The sequence below is a fragment of the Tachyglossus aculeatus genome, chromosome 22, assembly GCF_015852505.1.
Source record: "Tachyglossus aculeatus isolate mTacAcu1 chromosome 22, mTacAcu1.pri, whole genome shotgun sequence".
Classification (NCBI taxonomy): domain Eukaryota; kingdom Metazoa; phylum Chordata; class Mammalia; order Monotremata; family Tachyglossidae; genus Tachyglossus; species Tachyglossus aculeatus.
This window is the reverse complement of record NC_052087.1, coordinates 34,536,100-34,560,761: the sequence shown is the minus strand read 5'-3', so window position 1 is coordinate 34,560,761 and position 24,662 is coordinate 34,536,100. Positions and strand designations below refer to the sequence as shown.

At 46.4% G+C, this 24,662-nt stretch overlaps 1 protein-coding gene and 1 non-coding gene across 2 annotated transcripts; one reads left to right on the top strand and one right to left on the bottom strand.

The window, feature by feature from the left end:
• Window positions 1-2,047: 2,047 nt before the first annotated feature.
• Window positions 2,048-24,286, top strand: TCN1 (transcobalamin 1). Its single transcript, XM_038764975.1, has 9 exons — window positions 2,048-2,182; window positions 8,052-8,231; window positions 10,458-10,601; window positions 11,845-11,997; window positions 16,190-16,350; window positions 17,650-17,836; window positions 20,912-21,098; window positions 21,684-21,802; window positions 23,997-24,286. The coding sequence occupies exons 1-9, from the start codon at window positions 2,104-2,106 to the stop codon at window positions 24,056-24,058; spliced, it is 1,272 nt and encodes a 423-aa protein (XP_038620903.1). The 5' UTR covers window positions 2,048-2,103; the 3' UTR covers window positions 24,059-24,286.
• Window positions 23,767-23,904, bottom strand: LOC119944358. The gene has a single exon (XR_005455846.1). It is a non-coding gene; the product is annotated as a small nucleolar RNA SNORA7 (small nucleolar RNA).
• Window positions 24,287-24,662: the final 376 nt, after the last annotated feature.

Genomic DNA, 24,662 nt, shown 5'->3' with positions numbered 1-24,662 from the left:
TGTGGACTGCAGTGGGGAGAGGAAGGAGGTTGGGGGGTCAGCAAGGAGGCTGGTGTAGTAATCTAGGCGGGATAGTATAAGTGATTGCATTAACATGGTAGCCGTTAGGATGGAGAGGAAAGGGCGGATTTTAGCGATGTTGTGAAGGTGGGACTGACAGGATTTGGTGACGGATTGAATATGTGGGTTGAATGAGAGAGGGGAGTCAAGGATAAAGTCAAGGTGAAGGGCTTGTGAGATGGGATGGATGGTGGTGCCGTCTACGGTGATGGGAAAGTCAGCGAGAGGACAGGGTTTGGTTCATGGGTTCTAATCCCATCTCTACCCCTTTTCCGCTGTGTGACCTTGGGCAAGTCACTTCACTTTTCAGGGTCTCAGTTCCCTCATCTTTAAAATGGGGTTTGAGACTGGGAGCTCCATGTGGGACACTGTGTCAACCTGATAATAATAATAATAATAATGGCATTTATTAAGCACTTACTATGTGCAAAGCACTGTTCTAAGCACTGGGGAGGTTACAAGATGATTTGCTTGTATCCACCCCAGCACTTAGTACAGTGCCAGGCACAAAGTGCTTAACAGATACCAAAATTATTATTACTCTGCATATAGTAAGTGCTCAGTAGATACCACTGATTGATTGATAATAAGCACTTAACAAAGACCATTCATTCATTCATTCATTCATTCATTCAATCATATTTATTGAGCACTTACTGTGTGCAGAGCACTTGGAAAGTACAAATTGGCAACATATAGAAACAGTCCTTACCCAACAATGGGCTCACAGTCTAGAAGGGGGAGACAGACAACAAAACAAAACAAGTGGCTCAGTGGAGACAGCACGGGCTTTGCAGTCAGAGGTCATGTGTTCAAATACCGCTCTGCCACATGTCTGCTGTGTGACCTTGGGCAAGTCACTTAACTTCTCTGAGCCTCAGTTACCTCATCTGTAAAATGGGGATTAAGACTGTGAGCCCCATGTGGGACAACTTGATCACCTTGTATCCCCCCCAGCACTTAGAACAGTGCTCTGCACATAGTAAGCGCTTAACAAATGCCATCATTATTATTATTATTAAGTGGACAGGTGTCAAGATGTCAGAACAAACAGAATTAAAGCTAAATGCACATCATTAACAAAATAAATAGAATAGTAAATATGTACTAGTAAAATAAATAGAGTAATAAATCTGTACAACCATATATACAGGTGCTGTGGGGAGGGGAAGGAGGTAGGGCGGGGGGATGGGGAGGAGGAGAGGAAGAAGGGGGCTCAGCCTGGGAAGGCCTCTTGGAGGAGGTGAGCTCTCAGTAGGGCTTTGAAGGGAGGAAGAGAGCTAGCTAGGTGGATGTGTGGAGGAAGGGCATTCCGGGCCAGGGGGAGGACGTGGGCCGGGGATCGATGGCGGGACAGGCGAGAATGAGGCCCAGTGAGGAGGTGAGCGGCGGCAGAGGAGCGGAGGGTGCGGGCTGGGCTGGAGAAGGACAGAAGGGAGGGGAGGTAGGAGGGGGCAAGGTGATGGAGAGCCTTGAAGCCAAGAGTGAGGAGTTTTTGCTTGATTGCATAGGTTGACAGGCAGCCATACCATTAAAAAGAGGGGGTGGACGAACCGTGTAGAACCAATGGACCTGATGAAAGAAAGAGGTCCAGTTCTTAGGATTGAATTTTAGCCCCAACTGACTCTCAAAGGACAAGTCATCCCTCATCACTCCCAACCACCCTCCCGGGACTGAGATACATGAATGAAAAAAAGAGAAAATTGCACCAGAAAGAGGTCGCCCAGGACTCGAACCTCTCACCACTGGGTGAGTAATTGCTGCCCCAAGGGTTTTTCGATGGTGCCAGAGAGAGGAGGCCCGTGGCACATGGTGCTGAATCTCATCCTTTCACCACCTCCCTGGGAAATCAGGGCCTGGTTACATTTCCTGGCATCGCTCAGCATTTCCTGGTCGCAGAAGAGAAGCAAAAGAGAGTGAAGAAATCTCTGGGAGGAGCCCTGGCAGCATACTCCTCGCTTCCCGATAAATACTGGGGAGGAACCTCTGCGCCCTAGTAGAAACAGGAGCGGAGAAGGTGGAACTGCCGCTGCCCGCAGAGTGATGGGAAGACTCCATCATCTGGCCCTGATAGGGCTCCTGCTGCTTTGTCTCAGCCGTGGGCAGTTCTGCAAGACCTGTGGTGAGTATTCTCCCCTTCAAAATTGTAGGGAATAGGGGCAAGCTGACCGTGAGAGTGATGCAATAATCATAGTGACAATTGGGGTATTTGTTAAGCGCTTACTATGTGACCACACTGTACTAAGCGCTGAGGTAGATAGAAGATAATTAGGTTGGACCCAGTCCCCATCCCCTAAGGGCCTCACAGTTTTAATCCCCATTTCCAAATCAGGAAACACAGGCACGGGGAGTAATAGTAATAATAATAATCTTCTAGACTGTGAGCCCACTGTTGGGTAGGGACCGTATCTATATGTTGCCAACTTGTACTTCCCAAGGGCTTAGTACAGTAAGCGCTCAGTAAATATGATTGAATGAATGAATCGTGGCATTTGCTAAGCACTTACTATGTGTCAGGCACTATTCTAAGCACTGGGGTAGATATAAGCTAATCGAGTTGGACACAGTCCCTTTCCCACATGGGGCTGACAAGCTTAATTGCCAATTGTCCGCTGTGTGACCTTGGGCATGTCACTTAACTGCTCTGTGCCTCAGTTCCCTCATCTGGAAATTGGGGATTAAGACTGTGAGCCCCCCGTGGGACAATCCAATCACCTCGTAACCTCCCCAGCGCTTAGAACAGTGCTTTGCACATAGTAAGCGCTTAATAAATGCCATTATTATTATTATTATTTCACAGATGAGGAAACGGAGGCACGGAGAATAGTAATAATAACTGTAGTATTTGTTAAGCGCTTACTATGTGCCAGGCACTGTTCTAAGCACTGGGTTAGAGGCAAGACAATTGGGTTGGACACAGTCCCTGTCCCACTTGGAGCTCAGTCTTAATCCCCATTTTTACATATGAGGTAATTTAGGCACAGAGAAGTTAAGTGATTTGCCCAAGAGCACAAAGCAGACAAGTGGCAGAGGCAGGATTAGAACCCATGTCCTTCCGACTACCAAGCACGGGCTCTTTCCACTAGTCCACGCTGATTTGCCCAGGGTCACGCAGCAGACAAGTGGAAGAGCTGGGATTAGAACCCAAGTCCTCTGACCCCCAGGGCCACGGTCTTTCTGCTAGGCCATGCTGCTTCCATGTGTTCTCTGTCTCCCCCTTCTAGACTGTGAGCCCACTGTTGGGTAGGGACTGTCTCTAGATGTTGCCAACTTGTACTTCCCAAGCGCTTAGTACAGTGCTCTGCACACAGTAAGTGCTCAACAAATACGACTGAATGAGTGAATGAATGAATCCATCCACCTCCACCTGCTCAGCATCTTCACACCCACAGGGAGTTGAGGTGTCCTTCAGTTCCAAGATTGCAAGACTATTTCCCTCTCCAAGTGTCCTGGTCAGAGAAGCAGCGTGGCTCAGTGGAAAGAGCCCGGGCTTTGGAGTCAGAGGTCATGGGTTCAAATCCCGGCTCCGCCACGTATCAGCTCTGTGACTTTGGGCAAGTCACTTCACTTCTCTGTGCTTCAGTTATCTCATCTGTAAAATGGGGAGTAAGACTGTGAGCCCTAAGTGGGACAACCTGATCCCCTTGTAACCTTCCCAGTGCTTAGAACAGTGCTTGGCACATAGTAAGCACTTAATAAATGCCATTAAAAAAATAAGTGGGACAACCTGATCACCTTGTAACCTCCCTAGTGCTTAGAACAGTGCTTTGCACATAGTAAGCGCTTCATAAATGCCATTATTATTATTGACAACACAGGTGTCCCCTCTACAGTGGCAATAGGGGGACTGCGAGCCCACTGTTGGGTAGAGACCGTCTCTATATGTTGCCAACTTGTACTTCCCAAGCGCTTAGTACAGTGCTCTGCACACAGTAAGCGCTCAATAAATACAATTGAATAAATGAATGAATGAATGGCCCGCTCAGCTTTTGGAGATAGACTCCCAGCCTCTTATCATTATTATTATCACTGTATTTGTTAAGCGCTTACTATGTGCCAAGCCACGTCATCAGGCTGGACACAGTCCCTCTCCCAAGTGGGGCTCACAGACTAAGTAATCAATCAATCAATCATATTTATTGAGTACTTACCTTGTGCAGAGCACTGTACTAAGCGCTTCAAAGAGTACAACACAATATGTTTCCGGCCCACAAGAAGGTTAAGTAGGAGGGAGAACGGATATTTAATCCCCATTTTACAGAGGAGGGAACCGAAGCACAAAGAAGTTAAGCAATTAAAGTTAAACCCAAGGTCACAGAGCAAACAAGGGATGGTGCCAGGATTAGAACCTAGGTCCTCTGGCTCTTAGGTCAGTGCTCTTTCCGGTAGGCTACTGGACCACGGCTTCAACATTTCTCGTAAGGGTTAATAACCCAAAATGGTGGCTATCTTTCGTTCTTTCAGTCGTATCTCAGCTATTAATTATTTGTTCTCCTCCCAAGCCTTATCCCCCCAACAAAATCCCTGTCATCCCCTTGGCCCCAGTGCTCCAAATGAAAAAATCAGCTCCTCTGATCGAGAACGAATCTCTTCCGTACTTTGTCTATGAAGATATGATAGTTCACCATTTTCCCATTGCCGTGCAGGCTGAGCAACACCCTTATATTTTTTAAAAATCATAATAGTGAGATTTTTTTAAGCAATTATGTACAAAGCCCTATACTAAACACTGGGGTAGATGTAATACAAGCAGATCAGACACACTCCCCATCTAAGGGGGAAGGAGAATGCATATCTTGTCCCTATTTTTATGCATGAGGGAGCTGAGGCACAGTAAAGTTAAGTGACCTACCCAAGGTCACACGTCTGGAAAAAGTGGAAGAGCTAGGATTAGACCCCCAGTCTAGGCTCCTTCCACGAGGACATGCTTCTTATCTAAACATCGCTGTTAGGAGATTCATTTTTAAATATAAAAATGATGGTATTTAGGTGCCAAGTATTGTGGTAGTTACAAGATAATCAGATTGGATGAAACCCCCGTCCCACACAGAGTTCACATCTCCCCTAACCCTTTTTTATTGTATTTATTGAGCACCTACTGTATACAGGACACTGTATTAAGTGCTTGGGAGAGTACAATACTGTTGGTAGCACATTCCCTTCTCAAAATGAGCTTACAATCTAGAAGGGGAGCTAGATATTAATATAAATAAATAAATTATGGATATGCATATTCCTCAGGAGAGGGCATCCCATCTAAAGGATAGCTGTGGGGAAGGAAAGGATCTGGGTTCTAATCCCCGCTCTGCCACTCGTCTGCTGTGAGACCTCGGGCAAGACCGGCGTAGTGGATAAAGCCTGGGCTTGGGAGTCAGAAGGTCATGGGTTCTAATTCCAGCTCTGCCACTTGTCTGCTGTGTGGCCTTGGGCAAGTCCCTTCACTTCTCTGGGCCTCAGTTACCTCATCTGTAAAATGGAGATTAAGACTGGGGGCCTTATCTGGGACAAGGACTGTGTCCAACCCGCCTTGCTTGTATTCATCCTAGCACTTAGTACAGTACTGGGCACGTAGTAAGTGCTTTAAAAAACCACAAATATTATTATTATTACTTCTCTTCTCTGTGCCCCAGTGACCTCATCTGTAAAACAGAGATGAAGACTGGGAGCCCCATGTGGGACATGGACTGTGTCCAATCTGATTAATTTGTATCTACTCCAGTACTTAGCACAGTGTCTGGGGCATAGTAAGCACTTAACAAATTATCAGTTATTATTATCAAATGCCATCTAGTCATTTCCAATTCGTAGTAACTCTATGGATATCTTTTCTCCAGAACACCCTATCTTCTGCCATAATCTGTAACCTTGTTAACGGTTCTTCTGTTATCGTTGCTATGGTTTCTATCCATCTAACTGCTGGTCTGCCTCTAGCACGTTTTCCCTGGACTTCCCCTAGCATTAGTGTCTTCTCCAGAGAATTACTCCTCCCGGTGATGTGTCCAAAATATGCTAATCTAGGTCGAGCCATTTGGCCTTCCAAAGACCACAACTGGCTTAATTTGTTCCAAAACCCATTTGTTTGTTTTTCGGGCAGTTCATGGTATTCACAAAAGACCACGTTTCAAAAGAATCGATGCTTTTTCTACCCTATCTTTTCACTGTCCAGCTTTCGGATCCATACGTTGTCACTGGAAACACCATAGAATTGACAATTTCTATTTTTGTGGCAATTGTTACATCAGCACATTTCATGATTTTTTTCCAGGCTCTTCATAGCAAATCTTCCTAACATTAATCTTTAGCATATTTCTTGACTACTAGTTCCTTTATTATTGACTAGCAATCCCAGGAGAGAAAAACTGTCAATTATTTCAGTCTTCTCTCCATCCACCATAAACGTGTTGAGGCTTCCAGTTGTCATGATCCTTGCTTTCTTGCCGTTCAAAGGCAGGCCCATCTTTTTGCTCTGCTCCTTAACTTTTAATAATAAGCCCTTCAAATCTTCTTCATCTTCTGCTAGTATCATCCCACTGTTGGGTAGGGACTGTCTCTATATGTTGCCAACTTGTACTTCCCAAGCGCTTAGTACTGTGCTCTGCGCACAGTTAGTGCTCAATAAATACGATTGATTGATTGATCATCAGCGTAACGAAAGTTGTTTACATTTCTTCCTCCAATCTTTTCTCCCTGTTTGTCTTCATCTAATCCGGCTTCCCTCAAATGCCATTAAGAAAAAAAAACAGCTAGAGTTCCATTCTGAGGTAAACCTAGAGAATCTAGTCGGACCTGTGATCAGGACATTTCTGTTCCAATTAAATTCCTGACCTTGACATTTCCAAGCTGGGCGGAGGCATCACAATCGGCTCACTGTGCCCGGAACCAGGAGGGTCGGGGCCAGAGCTATGCGGTTCCTTTATGCGCCTTCTTTCTCATGAATGTGGTGAGGAATATCTGGGTATTCATCAGTCCTCTCAAGGAAAAGACTGAGGCAGAGGCCTGGGCTGAACCTCAAGCCAAGTTGGCAAGGACCGTGTCTACCAACTCTTCTTGTACTCTCCCAAGCATGTAGTGCAGAGCTCCACATGCAGTAAGCTCTCAATAAATGTGATTGATTGATAGGAATTAGGCAATAGACAGGACCAAAATGGTAAACTCTCAGGAGGGAATGTTTGGAAGAAGCCTACCATCTGCCAGGAAATGAGTGATACTCTTTTTCACTCCCATTTCTCTCACGTGCTTGGGTTGAGTCATTACTGAGTGGAGATGTCAAAGGCTCTTCCTCTTCCTAAGTGGATGACGAAACAGAATTGCCCTGTTTTCTGAGAAGAAGGGGATTAGAGCTTAGAACAGTGCCCAGCGCTTAGAACAGTGCCTTGCACATAGTAAGCGCTTAACAAATACCATCATTATTATTATTATTAGAGAGGTGGTGCCCTAAAATGAGATGGGTGTGGAACCTAAAAGAGGAGCCAGAGCCAAAGGAGAGGGGCTCAGGGATGGCAATGAGGGAGGAGGAAGAGAGAGGAGAAAAGGAGGAGGGTGAAAAAAGAGAAGAGAAAGAGAAGCAGTGTGGCCTAGTGGATAGATCACAGACTGGGGAATCAGAAGGACCTGGGTTTTAATTCTGGACTGTGATCCCACTGTTGGGTAGGGACCATCTCTATATGTTGCCAACTTGTACTTCCCAAGCACTTAGGATGGTGCTCTGCACACAGTAAGCGCTCAATAAATGCGATTGAATGAATGAATGAATGAACGAAGTCTGCCCCACCACTTGTCTGTTGTGTGACCTTTATATTGTACTCTCCCAAGAGCTTAGTACAGTGCTCTGCACACAGTAACTGTTCAATAAATATGACTCACTGACTGGCGGGTCATCCAGGGCATGTGTCTGCTGGATAATTGCCCCCAAATCTTTGCCCAGTTTGTGTTTAAAAGAGAATACATAAAAAGGACTTTGGAGCCCTTGGACTTTGTCATCTCTCTTTCAGCCATCAATGAGGAACAACGTCCCCTGGTGACATCTCTGCTGAAAACAATGATCCATTCTAATGACAGCAGCGCAACCCCTAATCCCTATGTCCTGCTGGCTCTGAGACTGGCTCGGGACCACAGCCGGACCACAGAGAAGACCCTGTTGGCCCAGCTCATAGAAAATGCCAAAGACAATGGTAAGTAACCCAAAATGCCCACCCAAAACCAAACGTTCAATCAGAGGGTGTGTTCTCAGCCACTTCCAAACAAAGATGGCCACCACAGCCCACTCACTCAGTCCCTTGGTGACCTCATTTGCTCCCACGGCTTCAACTATCGTCTCTACGCTGATGACACCCTGATCTACATCTCTGCCCCTGCTCTCTCCCCTTCTCTCCAGGCTCTCATCTCCTCCTGCCTTCAGGACACCTCCATCTGGATGTCTGCCCGCCACCTAAAACTCAACATGTCCAAGACTGAACTCCTTGTCTTCCCTCCCAAACCCTGCCCTCTCCCTGACTTTCCTATCTCTGTTAATGGCACTACCATCCTTCCCGTCTCACAAGCCCGCGACCTTGGTGTCATCCTCGACTCCGCTCTCTCATTCACCCCTCACATCCAAGCCGTCACCAAAACCTGCCGGTCTCAGCTCCGCAACATTGCCAAGATCCGCCCTTTCCTCTCCATCCAAACTGCTACCCTGCTCGTTCAAGCTCTCATCCTATCCCGTCTGCACTACTGCATCAGCCTCCTCTCTGATCTCCCATCCTCGTGTCTCTCCCCACTTCAATCCATACTTCATGCTGCTGCCCGGATTGTCTTTGTCCAGAAACACTCTGGGCATGTTACTCTCCTCCTCAAAAATCTCCAGTGGCTACCAATCAATCTGCGCATCAGGCAGAAACTCCTCACCCTGGGCTTCCAGGCTGTCCATCCCCTCGCCCCCTCCTACCTCACCTCCCTTCTCTCCTTCTCCAGCCCAGCCCGCACCCTCCGCTCCTCTGCTGCTCATCTCCTCACCATGCCTCGTTCTCACCTGTCCCGCCATCTACCCCCGGCCCACGTCCTCCCCTTGGCCTGGAATGCCCTCCCTCTGCCCATCCGCCAAGCTAGCTCTCTTCCTCCCTTCGAGGCCCTACTGAGAGCTCACCTCCTCCAGGAGGCCTTCCCAGACTGAGCCCCTTCCTTCCTCTCCCCCTCGTCCCCCTCTCCATCCCCCCATCTTACCTCCTTCCCTTCCCCACAGCACCTGTATATATGTATATATGTTTGTACATATTTATCACTCTATTTACTTATTTATTTATTTTACTTGTACATATCTATTCTATTTTTTTTTTATTTTGTTAGCATGTTTGGTTTTGTTCTCTGTCTCCCCCTTCTAGACTGTGAGCCCACTGTTGGGTAGGGACTGTCTCTATATGTTGCCAACTTGTACTTCCCAGGCACTTAGTACAGTGCTCTGCACACAGTAAGCACTCAATAAATATGATTGATTGAATGATTGATTGATTGATTGATTGATTGATTGATTCAAGAGGTGCCACTAGATGAGGGGGCCCCTGTAATATAATAATTGTGGTAGTAATGGAGCATAAAACTGGCCATACTTACTTGAATGTCCATTTCCTGTTCTTCAGAACCAAGATGCAGGGATGATTTTTTTTTCCACTGGGCGCCAGTGCAGTCTGGAGTTCCTCTAGCAGACATTTTCTCCCTTGATGCTATCTTGGAACAATTGCAACAGTAATTTCAAATTCCGATTTTTATTTTAGCACTAGGAAAAAAACAATGATAATTATGGCATTTATTAAGTGCTTACTATGTGCAAAGCCCTGTTCTAAGCCCTGGCACTGTTAATATTTGCCCAAATGTTTAGTTCTTTTCCATGATTTCAAAGGCGTAATGCCAAAGAGGCCTCTGCTTTAATGATCAAAGCCCCTTACTACTGCTTATCAGTTTAACATTTAATATGTTAGAATACACAAAAAAAAAAAACCCTGGGTAAAGCAAAGAATTAAACTTCAGGGGGAGGAAAGGAGGAGGGGAGAGAGTAAGACAGAGACACAGAGAAAGGAGGGGTGAGATACAGAGAGAAAGAGGAGAGAAACAAACACAGATCCAGAGAAACGGAAGCTGTGTGCGACAGAGAGAGAAACAGCACGAAACAGAGGCAGAGAGGGACAAAAAATAGAGAAATAGAAACAGAGGCAGAGAGGTTCGAAGGCTGAGGGAAACAGAGAGGCACACCCAGAAAAAGAGGCACAGAGAGACAGAGAGAGAAAGAAAGGGTGCATGATGAAAGTGACTAAGGTTAGGAGACAAAACAATGAGGCAGCGATTAACAAGAGGGGTTAGAGGCAGAGTGACATATAAACGAGGTCTAACTGTATTCCTCTAGCCTGACTATTGATTTCTTCCAGGGATGTCAATGACCTCCGGAAAACTGGCCCTGCATGTCCTGGCTCTAGAAGCCGCCTGCCAAGACCCCAGGGAGGTCTTCTCATCCGACTCGAACCTGATTAATCTCTTGGAAAAGAAGTTCCAAGAGGAACTGACTAACATAAGTAAGAGTCAAAGGTCTGGATCCCATTTCTACCCCACCCAAGGCCTTCTTTTCTCCCTAACTCTCTCTCTCGCTCCTCAACATATCTTCCCTCCCTCAACCCCTTCTCTCCTTCTCTTTTTTTTTAATTCATTTGATGATGACGGTATTTGTTAAGCTCTATGTGCCCGGCACTGCACTAAGTGCTGGGGTGGATACAAGTAAATCGAGTTGGACACAATCCCTTTCCCATGTGGTGCTCACAGTCTCCATCCCCATTTTACAGATGAGATAACTGAGGCACAGAGAAGCAAAGTGACTTGCCCAAAGTCACCTCTCCCCTATTCCTTTTCTTCATCTACTTTTTGACTCTTGCCCTCACCCTTTTTACAAACATTTTGAGGTCTGTCTTCCCATTAGAATGTAAGCTTCTGTGGGCAGGGAGCAGACAGCTTCATGATGCTGTATTTTTCCCAATTTCTTAATACCACACATTACCCCAGTAGGAGCTCAATACATTCCCTGCCTCTCACCCTTCCCACCTCCCTTTAGGGGTAGACTTCAATAGAGAAAGCAGCAGTTAGAAGGACCTGGGTTCTAATCCCCACTCTGCCATTTAACTGTTGTGTGACCTTAGCAAGTCACTTAACTTCTCTGTGCTTCAGTTTCCTCATCTGCAAAATAGGAATCCTCTACCTGTTTTCCCTCTTACTAAGCCTGTGAGTCCCATGTGGGACCTGACTATCTTATATCTATCCAGTGAATAGAGAAGCAGTGTGGCCTAGTGGATAGAGCAGGGGCAGGGGAGTCAAAAGGACCTGGGTTCTAATCCTGGGTCTACCACTTGTCTTCTGTGTGACTTTGAGCTAGTCACTTCACTTCTCTGAGCCTCAGTTACCTCATCTGTAAAGTGGGGGATTAGCACTGTGAGCCCCATGTGGGACAGGAACTGTGGCCAACCCAATTTCCTTATATTCACTAATTCATTCAATCGTATTTATTGAGCGCTTAATGTGTGCAGAGCACTGCACTAAGCGCTTGGGAAGTACAAATCGGCAACATATAGAGACAGTCCCTACCCAACAATAAAAAGGGACTTATATCTACCTTGGTGCTTAAGTGTCTGGAACAAGGTACTCGCTTAACAAATGCCAATGAAAACACAGTGCTTGACACGCAGTAGGCACTTAACAAATACCATTGTCACCATCATTATTATTTTTATTTAGTTTCATGGCTAAAGTATGTCTTTGTTTTTTCATCAGTGACAACAGGCAATCCCCTGACTAACTTTTTCCAGCTCAGCTTGGATGTCTTGGCCCTGTGCCTGCTGAAGGGAGATTATTCGAGCTCTAAGGTTGCCAACCTCTTCTCTCCCGGTTGGGAAAAGTACACTTTCGGCAGCCAGTTCTCTGTGGGTAAGTAACTTCTTGGCGGGTGGAGGGAGGGGCCGCTAGGAATGGACATGTAGATGGACTATGTGGGCTAGAGGAAAGAATTAAAATAATCATTCACCTCTTTCTGCCTTTTTTCCTGTTCTCCCTCCTAAGTAGACTGTGAGCGCCATGTGGAACAGGGACTGTACTTGGCCTGACTAACTTGTATCTAACTTGTATCTACTTGTATGAGAAGCAGCGTGGCTCGTGGAAAGAGCACGGGCTTTGGAGTCAGAGGTCATGGGTTCAAATCCCGGCTTCGCCAACTGTCAGCTGTGTGACTTTGGGCAAGCCATTTCACTTCTCTGTGCCTCAGTTCCCTCATCTGCAAAATGGGGATGAAGACTGTGAGCCCCCCTGAGGGACAACCTGATCACCTTATAACTTCCCAGTGCTCAGAACAGCATAGTAAACGCTTAATAAATGCCATCATTATTATTAGTATTATCTACCCCAGCGCTTAGAACAGTGCTTGACACATAGTAAGTGCTTAACCATTTAAAAAAAAAAGAAACTCAAAGCACAATTCTTAGAGAAGCAGCGTGGCTCAGTGGAAAGAGCCCGGGCTTTGGAGTCAGAGGTCATGGGTTCAAATCCCGGCTCTGCCAATTGTCAGTTGTGTGACTTTGGGCAAGTCACTTCACTTCTCTGGGCCTCAGTTACCTCATCTGTAAAAGGGGGATTAAGGCTGTGAGCCCCACAGGGGACAACCTGATCACCTTGTATCCTCCCCGCGCTTAGAACAGTGCTTTGCACATGGTAAGCGCTTAACAAATACCAAAATTATTATTATTATTAGTCTTCACAACATCTCAGGATAGAGGGGAGAGGACAGGAATAAACTCCTCATTTGACGGAAAGGCTGAAATACCACAAATAGAAAAGAAAGGATGGAATCAATGTGAGAAGCAGAGTCACCTAATGGAAAGAGCAAGGACCTGGGAAATCATTCATTCAATCGTATTTATTGAGCACTTACTGTGTGCAGAGCACTGTATTAAGCGCTTGGGAAGTACAAGTTGGCAACATATAGAGACGGTCCCTACCCAACAGCGGGCTCACAGTCTAGAAGGGGGAGACAGACAGCAAAACAAAACATATTGACAAAATAAAATAAATCAGAAGACCTGAGTTCTAATCCTTGCTCTGCCACTTGTCTGCTGTGTGCACTTAACTTCTCCATGCCTCAGTTACCTCATCTGTAAAAAGGCAATTAAGACTGTGAGAATCATGGACTGCGTTCAACCTGATTATCTTGTATCAACCCCAGGGCTTAATATAGTGCCTGACACATTGTAAGCACTTAACAAATACCATGAAATAAAAATTAGGAAGATAACTCAGATGTCCACCCATCTCCATCCCCACAGCCCAACACTGTGAGTCATTCAGGAGGGAAACTGTGGTGGTCAAGGATGGAAGGAGGGATTTTTCCAGGGGAAGTGGAAAAGTGGAAGACCTCGTTTCCCTTATCCTCCTTCCCCTCTGTGTCGACTACGCCCCTGGCTTTGTACCCCTTAATCACTTTGATACTCACCCTAACCCCACAGCACTTGTCTAAATAGTCTTATGTTCTATTTCCCCTATCCATAATTTATTCTAATGTGTTTTTCCCCCTGTAGACTGCAAGCTCCTTGAGGAGAGGGGTTGAGTCTACCAAGCAGCGAGGCTTAGTGACAAGATCACGAGCTTGGGAATCAGAGGACATGCGTTCTAATCCCGGCACCGTCACTTGTCTGCTGTGTGACCTTGGGCGAGCCACTTAACTGCTCTGTGCCTCAGTTACCTCATCTGTAAAATGGGGATTAAGAATGTGATCCCCACGTGGAACAATCCAATTACCCTGCATCTACTCCAGTGCTCAGAACAGTGCTTGGCCCATAGTAAGCGCTTAACAAATACCATCACTAGTATTAATTCTATTATATTGTACTTTCCCAAGCACTTAGTCCAGTGCTATGCATACAGTAAGCACTCAATAATTACCACTGATTGATTGATTAATTGATAAATCCTAAATCCTGGACCTCGGCTCAATCATCAGAATCTCCATTCATTCATTCATTCATTCAATCATTTATTTAGCGCTTACTGTGGGCAGAGCGCTGTACTAAGCACTTGGAACATACAATTCGGCAACAGATAGAGACAATCCCTACCCAACAACGGGCTCACAGCCAGACCTAACAACAACAACAATAAAAATAATAATATTTGTTACGCACCTCCTATTTGCCGCAGTTTCCAGCAGGCCCGTGTACATGAACCACTGAAGCACTGAAGGCCTTCCAAGCCCTTATAGCTCCTCGCAGCCTTAATGTACAACCAGTTTCTACTGTTCCTGTTTGGACCTGTTCCCATCTAGAGAATCGGGAAGCAACGTGGCCTAGTAGAAAGAGCCCCAGCCTGGGGGTCAGAGGACATGGTTCTCAACCCGGCTCCACCACTCGTCTGCTGCGAGACCTTGGGTGAGTCACTTAGTTTCTCTCTACTTCAGTTCCCTCATCTTAGAGCAGTGCTTTGCACATAGTAAACACTTAACAAATGCCATTATTATTATTATTATCTGCAAAATGGGGATTCGATACCTGGTGTCCCCTCTTCCCTAGACTGTGCACTATTCTAAGAGCTGGGGTAGATACAAGATCATCAGGTCCCACATGGGGCTCACAGTCTAAGGAAGAGGGGAGACCAGGAATCGAATCCCCATTTTGCAGGTGAGGGAACTAAAGTAGAGAGAAACTAAGTGACTCACCCAAGGTCTCGCAATAGACGAGTGGCAGAGCCGGGATGAGAACCATGTCCTCTAACTCCCAGGCTGGGGCTCTTTCTACTAGGCCACGTTGCTTCCCTATTCTCTAGATGGGAACAGGTCCAAACAGGAGCAGTAGAAAATGGTTGCACATTAAGTCTGCAAGAAGCTACAAAGGCTTGGAAGGCCTTCAGTGGTTCATGTACACGGGCCTGCAGGAAACTGCGACAAATCCAAGCCAGCCCAAGCTTGACCACAATATTCTAAGGTCCATCTTAGAACAGTGCTTTGCACATAGTAAGCGCTTAACAAATGCCATTATTATTATTATTATTATTATTATCTGCAAAATGGGGATTCGATACCTGGTCTCCCCTCTTCCCTAGACTGTGCACTATTCTAAAAGCTGGGGTAAATACAAGATCGTCAGGTCCCACATGGGGCTCATGGTCTAAGGAAGAGGGGAGACCAGGAATCGAATCCCCGTTTTGCAGATGAGGGAACTGAAGTAGAGAGAAACTGACTCACCCAAGGTCTCCCAGCAGACGAGTGGCGGAGCCAGGATGAGAACCATGTCCTCTAACTCCCAGGCTGGGGTTCTTTCTACTAGGCCATGTTGCTTCCCTATTCTCTAGATGGGAACAGGTCCAAACAGGAGCAGTAGAAAATGGTTGCACATTAAGTCTGCGAGGAGCTACAAAGGCTTGGAAGGCCTTCAGTGGTTCATGTACACGGGCCTGCAGGAAACTGCAACAAATCCAAGCCAGCCCAAGCTTGACCACAATATTCTAAGGTCCATCTTAGAACAGTGTTTTGCACATAGTAAGCGCTTAACAAATGCCATTATTATTATTATTATTATTATTATTATTATCTGCAAAATGGGGATTCGTTACCTGGTGTCCCCTCTTCCTTAGACTGTGCACTATTCTAAGAGCTGGGGTAGATACAAGATCATCAGGTCCCACATGGGGCTCACAGTCTAAGGAAGAGGGGAGACCAGGAATCGAATCCCCATTTTGCAGATGAGGGAACTGAAGAAGAGAGAAACTAAGTGACTCACCCAAGGTCTCGCAACAGACGAGTGGCAGAGCCGGGATGAGAACCATGTCCTCTAATTCCCAGGCTGGGGCTCTTTCTACTAGGCCACGTTGCTTCCCTATTCTCTAGATGGGAAAAGGTCCAAACAGGAGCAGTAGAAAATGGTTGTACATTGTCTGCAAGGAGCTACAAAGGCTTGGAAGGCCTTCAGTGGTTCATGTACGCGGGCCTGCTGGAAACTGCAACAAATCCAAGCCAGCCCAAGCTTGACCGCAATATTCTAAGGTCCAGCATGAGTGAACCGGGGACCACGAGAGGATTCCTGAATTCTCCAGTCTTTCCCCTCCCAAAACTCCCACTAATCAGTGAGTCTCTCGGCAGACACTGGGGCCGTGGCAGTCCTGGCTCAGATCTGTGTGCAGAGGAGCGAGAAGGATGAGAAGATTGAGGAAAACATTAGGCAGCTTGTGAAGAAGATCCTGGAATCGGAAGACAAATATGGCACCATTGGGAATGTCTACAGCACCGGATTGGCTATGCAGGTGAGGTTAGGAAAGCGTGGCTCAGTGGAAAGAACCCGGGCTTTGGAGTTACAGGTCACGGGTTCAAATCCCGACTCCGCCAATTGCCAGCTGTGTGACTTTGGGCAAGTCACTTAACTTTTCTTGATCTGTAAAATGGAGATCAAGACTATGAGTGCCCCCCCCCCGTGGGACAACTCTTCACCTTGTAACCTCCCCAGCGCTTAGAACAGTGCTTTGCACATAGTAAGCGCTTAATAAATGCCATCATCATCATTATTATTATTATTAGGAGAAAGCGAGGAGGTCTGAAAGGGGAAGCAGCAATTGGGAAGAGTATCATCCCTCTTCTGTCCCCTATCTCCTTTCCCTCTCTCATTTTTCCTTACCCTCTCTCTGCTTATTTACTTTTCATCCTTATTCCCGTATTGTTCTCATCATGGCCTAATGGAAAGATCATGTCCCGGAGCGTCAGAGGACATAAATTCTAACCCTGACTCTGCCATGTGCTCACTATGTCACCTTGGGCAAGTGACTTAACTGCTCTGGGCCTCAGTTTCTTCATCTATAAAATGGGGATTAATCACCCATTCCCCCTTCCAGTTAGACCAAGAGACCCATGTGGGTCAAATGACCTGATTCCCTTGGATGTATCTCAGTGCTTTACACATAGCAAGGGCTTAAGAGAAGTAGCATGACCTAATAGAAAGGGCATGGAACTGAGATTCAGAGGACCTGGGTTCTATTCCCGGCTCTCCTAATCAATCAATCAATCAATCAGTGGTATTTATTGAGTGCTTTCTATGTGCAGGGCACTATACTAAGCCCTTGGAAGAGTACAACAGAATTAACGGAAATGTTTCCTGCCCATAACAAGCTGTTAACTGTAAGACCTTGGACAAGTCACTTCTCTGTGCCTCTGTTCCCTCATCTGCAAAAACAGGGATTCAACACCTGTTCTCCCTCCTACTTGGACTGCAGCGTGGCTTAGTGGAAAGAGCCCGGGCTTGGGAATCATAGATCCTAGGTTCTGATCTTGGCTCCACCACTCGTCAGCTGTGTGACTTTGGGCAAGTCACGTCACTTCTCTGGGCCTCAGTTCCCTCATCTGTAAAATGGGGATCAAGACTGTGAGCCCCAAGTGGGACAACCTAATAACCATGTATCTATCCAATTCGTGTTATAGTGTACTTTCCCAGGTGCTTAGTACAGTGCTCGGCATACAGTAAGCATTCAATAAATATCACTGACCGATTGACTGACTGATTGATACTGGTTCTCTGATGGGAGATTCATGGACTCTGTTGGGTTCCCCGCCAGGCCCTGTTTGTAAGTGGAGACTATTATGAGAATAAAGACTGGGACTGTAACCTGTCCCTGAAGAAGATGCTAAATGAGATTCCCTTGGGAACATTCGAACAGCGCACGGCTGCAGCCCAACTCATCCCAGCTCTGGAGGGCAAGACCTATCTGGATGTGACCAGGGGACACTGCGACTCGGATTCAGGTTTGGACCCCTTAACCAGACCGCTTCCATTTTTTCCTTCCAGGGCCCGCGCCCCCCAGCACATCAATCAATCAATCAATCGTATTTATTGAGCGCTTACTATGTGCAGAGCACTGTACTAAGCGCTTGGGAAGTACAAATTGGCAACACATAGAGACAGTCCCTACCCAACAGTGGGCTCACAGTCTAAAAGGGGGAGACAGAGAACAGAACCAAACATACCAACAAAATAAAATAAATAGGATAGAAATGTACAAGTAAAATAAATAAATAAATGAACACATGAGATGGAGAGGAGGTGAAGGGGCTTCTCCAAACTGTTCACGCAGAAATCACCAGGGTTGAACTGGCTTCTGCCGGGCCCTAAAGTCTCTAACTTAGTTCTGCAGCTCAGCAGTCGAGAATAACACGAGGGAACCGTTCCGAGTTTCTAGTCCAGGTTAGTTCCCGTGATTTAACACTAACACTGCAGCCTTGGGGAGAGAAGAGGGAGAAGAAAAGGTAATGTCGACACATACTCCCGGGGCCTGTTCGGTGGAGAGTTTCTGCCTGGTACGGGACAGGGGTGAGGCTTGCTGAACCACAGTTCCTTCAGCAATGAAAGACTTCTGGGCAACTTTTGCTTTTTGGATTACTCCAATTAAAACATTGGCCCCTCTAGCCCCCCTCCTCTGATTAGCTTCCCCAGGGAGGATCTACTTGGTACACCCATTCATTCATTCATTCAATCATATTTATTGAGTGCTTACTGTGTGCAGAGCACTGTACTAAGCGCTTGGGAAGTACTAGTTGGCAACATATAGAGACAGTCCCTAACCAACAGTGGGCTCACAGTCTAGAAGTCCATCTGCTCGTGGAGCGCTCTCTGTCCATAAAGTCAGACTGGCTTCACAGTCAAGGATAGTGTGCTAGCAGAAAAGGATCTGCTCTTCCTCATCAATGGTATTTGATGAGTATTTGATTAGCAGAAAAGGATCTGCTCTCCCTCATCAATGGTATTTGATGAGTATTTGATTGGTACAGTGATTAGTACAGTATTTGATTAGTACAGTGTAGAGCGCTGTACTAAGCACTTGGAAGGGTACAATACAACATAGTCGGTGAACACATTCCTTGTCCATAATGAACTTCTTGAGCAAAAGTTTCGTAGCTCCGGAAGGAACAAGACACAGTGGGGCAAAAGAGAAAGTGGTGTCTAGCACCGCAAACAACAAACATGACAACGTAACTCTGTTATATTGTGTTCTCTACACTGTAAGCTCGTGGTGGGCAGGAAATGTCTGTTATATTGTTACATCATATTCTCCCAAGCTCTTAGGACAGTGCTCTGCACAAAGTAATAATCCTAATAAATATGATTGATTGATTGATCAGTTCTCCGCTCTGTCCAGTAACCATGGGGAAAGTCAAGGTTGGATGAGAGAAGGATTTTTTTCTCTTCCCACACACTGGTTTCTACCTCCCTTAAGAGAAAGCGAGACAAATATTACTGACTTCATACCACGTAGACTCTATGAAGAGCTAGTCGCTATAGATTTCAAATCCCGGCTCCGTCGATTGTCAGCTGTGTGACTTTGGGCAAGTCACTTAACTTCTCTGTGCCTCAGTTACCTCATTTGTAAAATGGGAATTAAGAGTGTGAGCCCCACGTGGGACAACCTGGTCACCTTGTATCCTACCCAGCACTTAGAACAGTGCTTTGCACATAGTAAGTGCTTAACAAATGTCATCATCATTATTATTATTAGAGAACATGATTTACTGTTTCCATTATAGTAGGTCAAAATTCTTTAGACTGTACCACACTCCGACTTTCTCAATGAGATCATTAAGTGATTCAAGAGCTATGTGAAATATGCTTCAAACTGGCGGTCTGTGATAATTCAGCCAATTTTTTTAGTAGGTGGAGTTTTCATTTAAAAGTATCCACAAGTCGATCCCACAAAGCTCGCGGGATTCAACTTTCTTTTTTTTCTAATTTTTTTTTTCTAAATTCTAATAGCACTTACTATGTATCAGTCACTGTTCTAAGCTCTTGGGTAGATACAGGATAATGAGGTTGGGTACAGTCCATGTCCCACATGGGTCTCTCAGTCAATCTCCATTTTATGGATAATAATAATAATAATAATGATGGCATTTCTTAAGCGCTTACTATGTGCAAAGCACTGTTCTAAGCACTGGGGAGGTTACAAGGTGATCAGGTTGTTCCACCGGGTGCTCTCAGGATAAATGGGGCACAGAAAAGTTAAGTGACTCGCCCAAGGTCACACTACGAACAAGTGATGTAGCTGGGATGAGAACCCAGTTCCTATCACTTCCAAGCCCATCCTCTTTCCACTAGACCACACTACTTCCCAGTGTCATCTTATTCTTAATGCCTAGCATTCTATATGTGATCTTAAAAGGGTAGACCTAAAATGAAAACCTTAATTAGGTCTGACAATCAACTGGGATCTATCTGGTGGTCTTCTCTCTTTATTACAATAATAATAATAATATTATAATATAATTATGTGATAATAATATAATAATATGAATAATAGTGGTACTTGTTAAGTGCTTACTATGTGCCAAGCACTGTTCTAAGCGCTGGAGTGGATATAAGCTAATCAGGTCGGACACAGTCCCTTTCCCACATGGGGCTCTTTATCCCCCTTTTACAGGTGAGGGAACTGAGGCACAGAGAAGCGAAGTGACTTATCCAAGGTCACACAGCTGACAGGTGACGGAGTCGGAATTAGAATCCAGGTCCTTCTAACTCCTAGATCCTTGCTCTGTCTACACTCTGCTTCTCCCTTGATCTCAAGGGAGGAGCTATTGACTTTCCAAGGCATGACAGGGCCACGGCTGACTAACTCACAACTCCCTCCGCAATGAGTTGCTTTGTGAAGCCGCCCCAGTCAACCTCGGGGGAATTGTCCAGACATGGAGATCTCCATCCAGAAAGTCAGATTAGCTGCACGGCACCTCCCTCTATCTCCGCTACAGTCACCAGACTGGTAAGCTTGACCCAAATCAAAGCAAGGTAGAGTCCCCCTCACACTGTAATCTCTTCATCCTTGTTCACTGCAGATAATCTGACCCTTTCTTCCCCCTCGCCAAGTGCTCCCGCCAGCCCGTCCACCATCAAGGTCACATACAAGGTCACGGATGACGTCAATAACAGCTTTGCTGACTCCATCGTCGTCTCGGTACCTAAGCGCTCCTACTTCTTGAAGGTGATGGAGGCAGCCCAAGAACAGGACAAGACTAGGTTTGGGTATGTCTGTTTGGGCAGGTCTCAAGAACCAAGGCTAAGGGGTTTGGGTCCAAATTCCTCGCTTCTCTGTGCCTCAGTTACCTCATCTGTGTAGATTAAAACTGTGAGCCCACCATGGGACAACCTGATCACCTTGTAACCTCCCCAGTGCTTAGAACAGTGCTTTGCATATAATAAGCACTTAATAAATGCCATTATTATTATTATTATTATTACAAGGTGATCAGGTTGTCCCAAGGGGGGGCTCACATTCTTAATCCCCATTTTACAGATGAGGGAACTGAGGCCCAAAGACGTTAAGTGACTTGCCCAAAGTCACACAGCTGACAATTGGCGGAGCTGGGATTTGAACCCCTGACCTCTGACTCTAAAGCCCGAGCTCTTTCCACTGAGCCACGCTGCTTCTCTAATATGCGGATTAAGACTGTGAGCCCCATGTGGGATGTGGACTGAGTCCAACCTGATTAGCTTGTATTTACCCCAGCGCTTAGTAGAGTACCTGGAACATGGTAGCCACTGAACAAATACCATTTGTAAAAATTACCTTGAAATCTCCCTCCCCATCCCTACTAACTATCTCTACAGCTTCACCCTGAAATCCAGTTACTGGGGCCCATATGTCAACTCGGTGAGGGGCCTACAAGGAAACGGTGAACAGAGAGTCTACTGGAAGCTTTGGAGTGGAAACAAACCTCTGGACCTAGGTAAGGAGGGAAGACAGGAAGCAGAGCCTCAAGACTCCGTGCCGTGTCTGCTAGGGAAGGCTGAAAAGTGCAGCCACAAAGCATGGACAGAACAGGAAAACAGGACAGAAAAAATGTCTCCATCATCTGGTGACCTTATTGCCAGGTCTTCTGGCCACCAAATTAGTGACTGTGGCCACTGCTAGCCTCAGTCTTGGCTTTCCCAGCCAGATTTCTCCATCTTTCTCACTTTTAGTCTCAGGTCTTCCTGGTGAGGTAGCCAGGAGAGAATCATTCATTCATTCAATCGTATTTATTGAGCGTGCAGAGCACTGTACTAATCGCTTATTCATTCATTCAATCATATTTATTGAGCACTTACTGTGTGCAGAGCACTGTGCTAATCACTTATTCATTCATTCACTCAATCGTATTTATTGAGCGCTTACTGTGTGCAGAGCACTGTACGAAGTGCTTGGGAAGTACAAGTTGGCAACATATAGAGACGGTCCCTACCCAACAGCGGGCTCACAGTCTAGAAGGGGGAGACAGAGAACAAAGCAAAACATATGAACAAAATAAAATAAATAGAATAAATATGTACAAGTAAAACAAATAAATAAAAAATAGAGTAATAAATACATACAAACATATATACATATATACAGGTGCTGTGGGGAGGGGAAGGAGGTAAGGTGGGGGGATGGAGAGGGGAAGGAGGGGGAGAGGAAGGAGGGAACTCAGTCTGGGAAGGGCTCCTGGAGGAGGTGAGCTCTCAGTAGGGCTTTGAAGGAAGGAAGAGAGCTAGCTTGGCGGATGTGGGGAGGGAGGGCATTCCAGGCCAGGGGGATGACGTGGGCTGGGGGTTGATGGCGGGACAGGTGAGAACAAGGCACGGTGAGGAGATTAGCGGCAGAGGAGTGGAGGGTACGGGCTGGGCTGGAGAAGGAGAAGAGGGAGGTGAGGTAGGAGGGGGCAAGGCGATAGACAGCCTTGAAGCGGAGGGTGAGGAGTTTTTGCTTGATGCGTAGGTTGATTGGTAGCCACTGGAGATTTTTGAGGAGGGGAGTAACATGCTCAGAGCGTTTCTGCACAAAAACAATCCGGGCAGCGGCATGAAGTATGGATTGAAGTGGGGAGAGACAGGAGGATGGGAGATCGGCGAGGAGGCTGATGCAGTAATCCAGTCACGACAGGATGAAATCAGTGGGGACCCGCAGTGTCAGGATAGAGGAAACCAGTTCAAGACTGTAATGAGAGACCTGGAACTGATCACCTTATGAGGAGTGTCAGCAGATTACCTGGTTTCTATTCCAGGTACATATGGGTGCACATACCAAAGTGTATATACACACATGTACTGGAGGAGGCACCCATGGGGCATGGGGGATGTGGGGGTTGAAGCTCAGGAAGAGCTGGCTGTGCTCTAAGGAAGATGAGAAGGGAGCGATCTTAATTCTGGGAGACTCTCTGCCTTCCGCAAGTGGGAGCCCACCAGAGCCTGGAACCAGCCCTGAAGCCCCCACACATCAAACCCCTTCATAACAAAGACAACCCCCCGGCCCTTGCAAATATTAAACACAACAAGGGACAACCTTTTTGTTTGACTAATGTGTCCGGGGCTGTGGATCCCACAGTGACCTTTTCAGCCACACATATACTAATAGGTGAACTTCCAACACCATCTTCTAAAGCAAAGGCCAACCATCTGCACACACACAGAGATGTGTACCCAAACTCACATGCTCCCCTGGCTCCAGACACTCTTGTCTTGTCTTACGCTGTTGAGTCAACTCTTACCCATAGCGACACACCTCTCCCAGAACGCCCCACCTCCATCTGCAATCATTCCAGTAGTGTATCCACAGAGTTTTCTTGGCAAAAATATGGAAGTGGTTGACCACTGCCGCCTTCCGTGCAGTTGACATGAGTCTCCACACTCGACTCTCTCCCATGCTGCTGCTGCCCAGCCCAGGTGAGTTGGGACTTGTAGCAGATTGCTTTCCACTCACTAGCCACTGCCCAAGCAAGGAATGGAATGGCTAGGCCTCTGCCTGACTCTTCCTCCTGTAGCCGAGACAGGTAGAGTACTGAAAACTCTCCAGGTGCCTTCCTTAGAGGGCCTGGACACTCTAGGACAATCTGAATCAAAACAGTGGGCAGGAGTCGAGTAGAGTTGGAGATGACTCTTCATCCTTTTTCCTTGTTCTTCCAGGAGTTATGAACTACAGGGTCTCTGATGGAGAGATCCTGGAAGTCAGATTCTCCAGGTTCTGAAGTCGAGGGAGGAAAGAGGACAAGGAGCCAAAGCCCAAGCCTCTTTCGACCGGAACTTTCCATCTCATATACTACTTTCAGAGTCTCCCTGGAGACCCATGGGCCTTTCTCCTCTCTTCTCCATCTCAACCCTAGTTGTGAAATATGGGAGCCTGTTTCCTCTCTGGGCCTGTACAATAAAAAACTATGGGTAGAGGAGGACCAAATACAACCTCCTTGCATTTCTGAGCTGGATGTGTCAGATTTAAAATGTTGCCGAAAACCTCCCTCCATCGACACTGTTCCCTGTCAGACAACCCCCCTCAAAACCGGGGAATGGGAAAGTCATACGTTCTAATCCCGCTTCCTCTCGCTCGCCAACTCCGGCAGCCAACTGGCACAGAACCTGGACACCTGGTCTACTCTCATGATTATCATCTACTACGATGATGATAATTGCGGTATTTGTTAAACACTCGCTATGTGCCGAACACTGTGGTCTATGGACGAACCAAGCTAGTCAGCTATGGGCCTGGGTACAATACAATACAATACAATACAATACAATACAATACAATACGACACATCCCTGTACCAATGGGGCTCACAGCTTGGTTTCCTTCTG

Excerpts from the sequence above, each read along its gene's own strand:
- TCN1 (XM_038764975.1), top strand. The coding sequence starts at position 2,104 with ATGGGAAGACTCCATCATCTGGCCCTGATAGGGCTCCTGCTGCTTTGT. Across the intron at positions 8,232-10,457 it reads AGAAAATGCCAAAGACAATG|GGATGTCAATGACCTCCGGA; the intron begins GTAAGTAACCCA and ends GATTTCTTCCAG. Across the intron at positions 21,099-21,683 it reads CAGGACAAGACTAGGTTTGG|CTTCACCCTGAAATCCAGTT; the intron begins GTATGTCTGTTT and ends CTATCTCTACAG.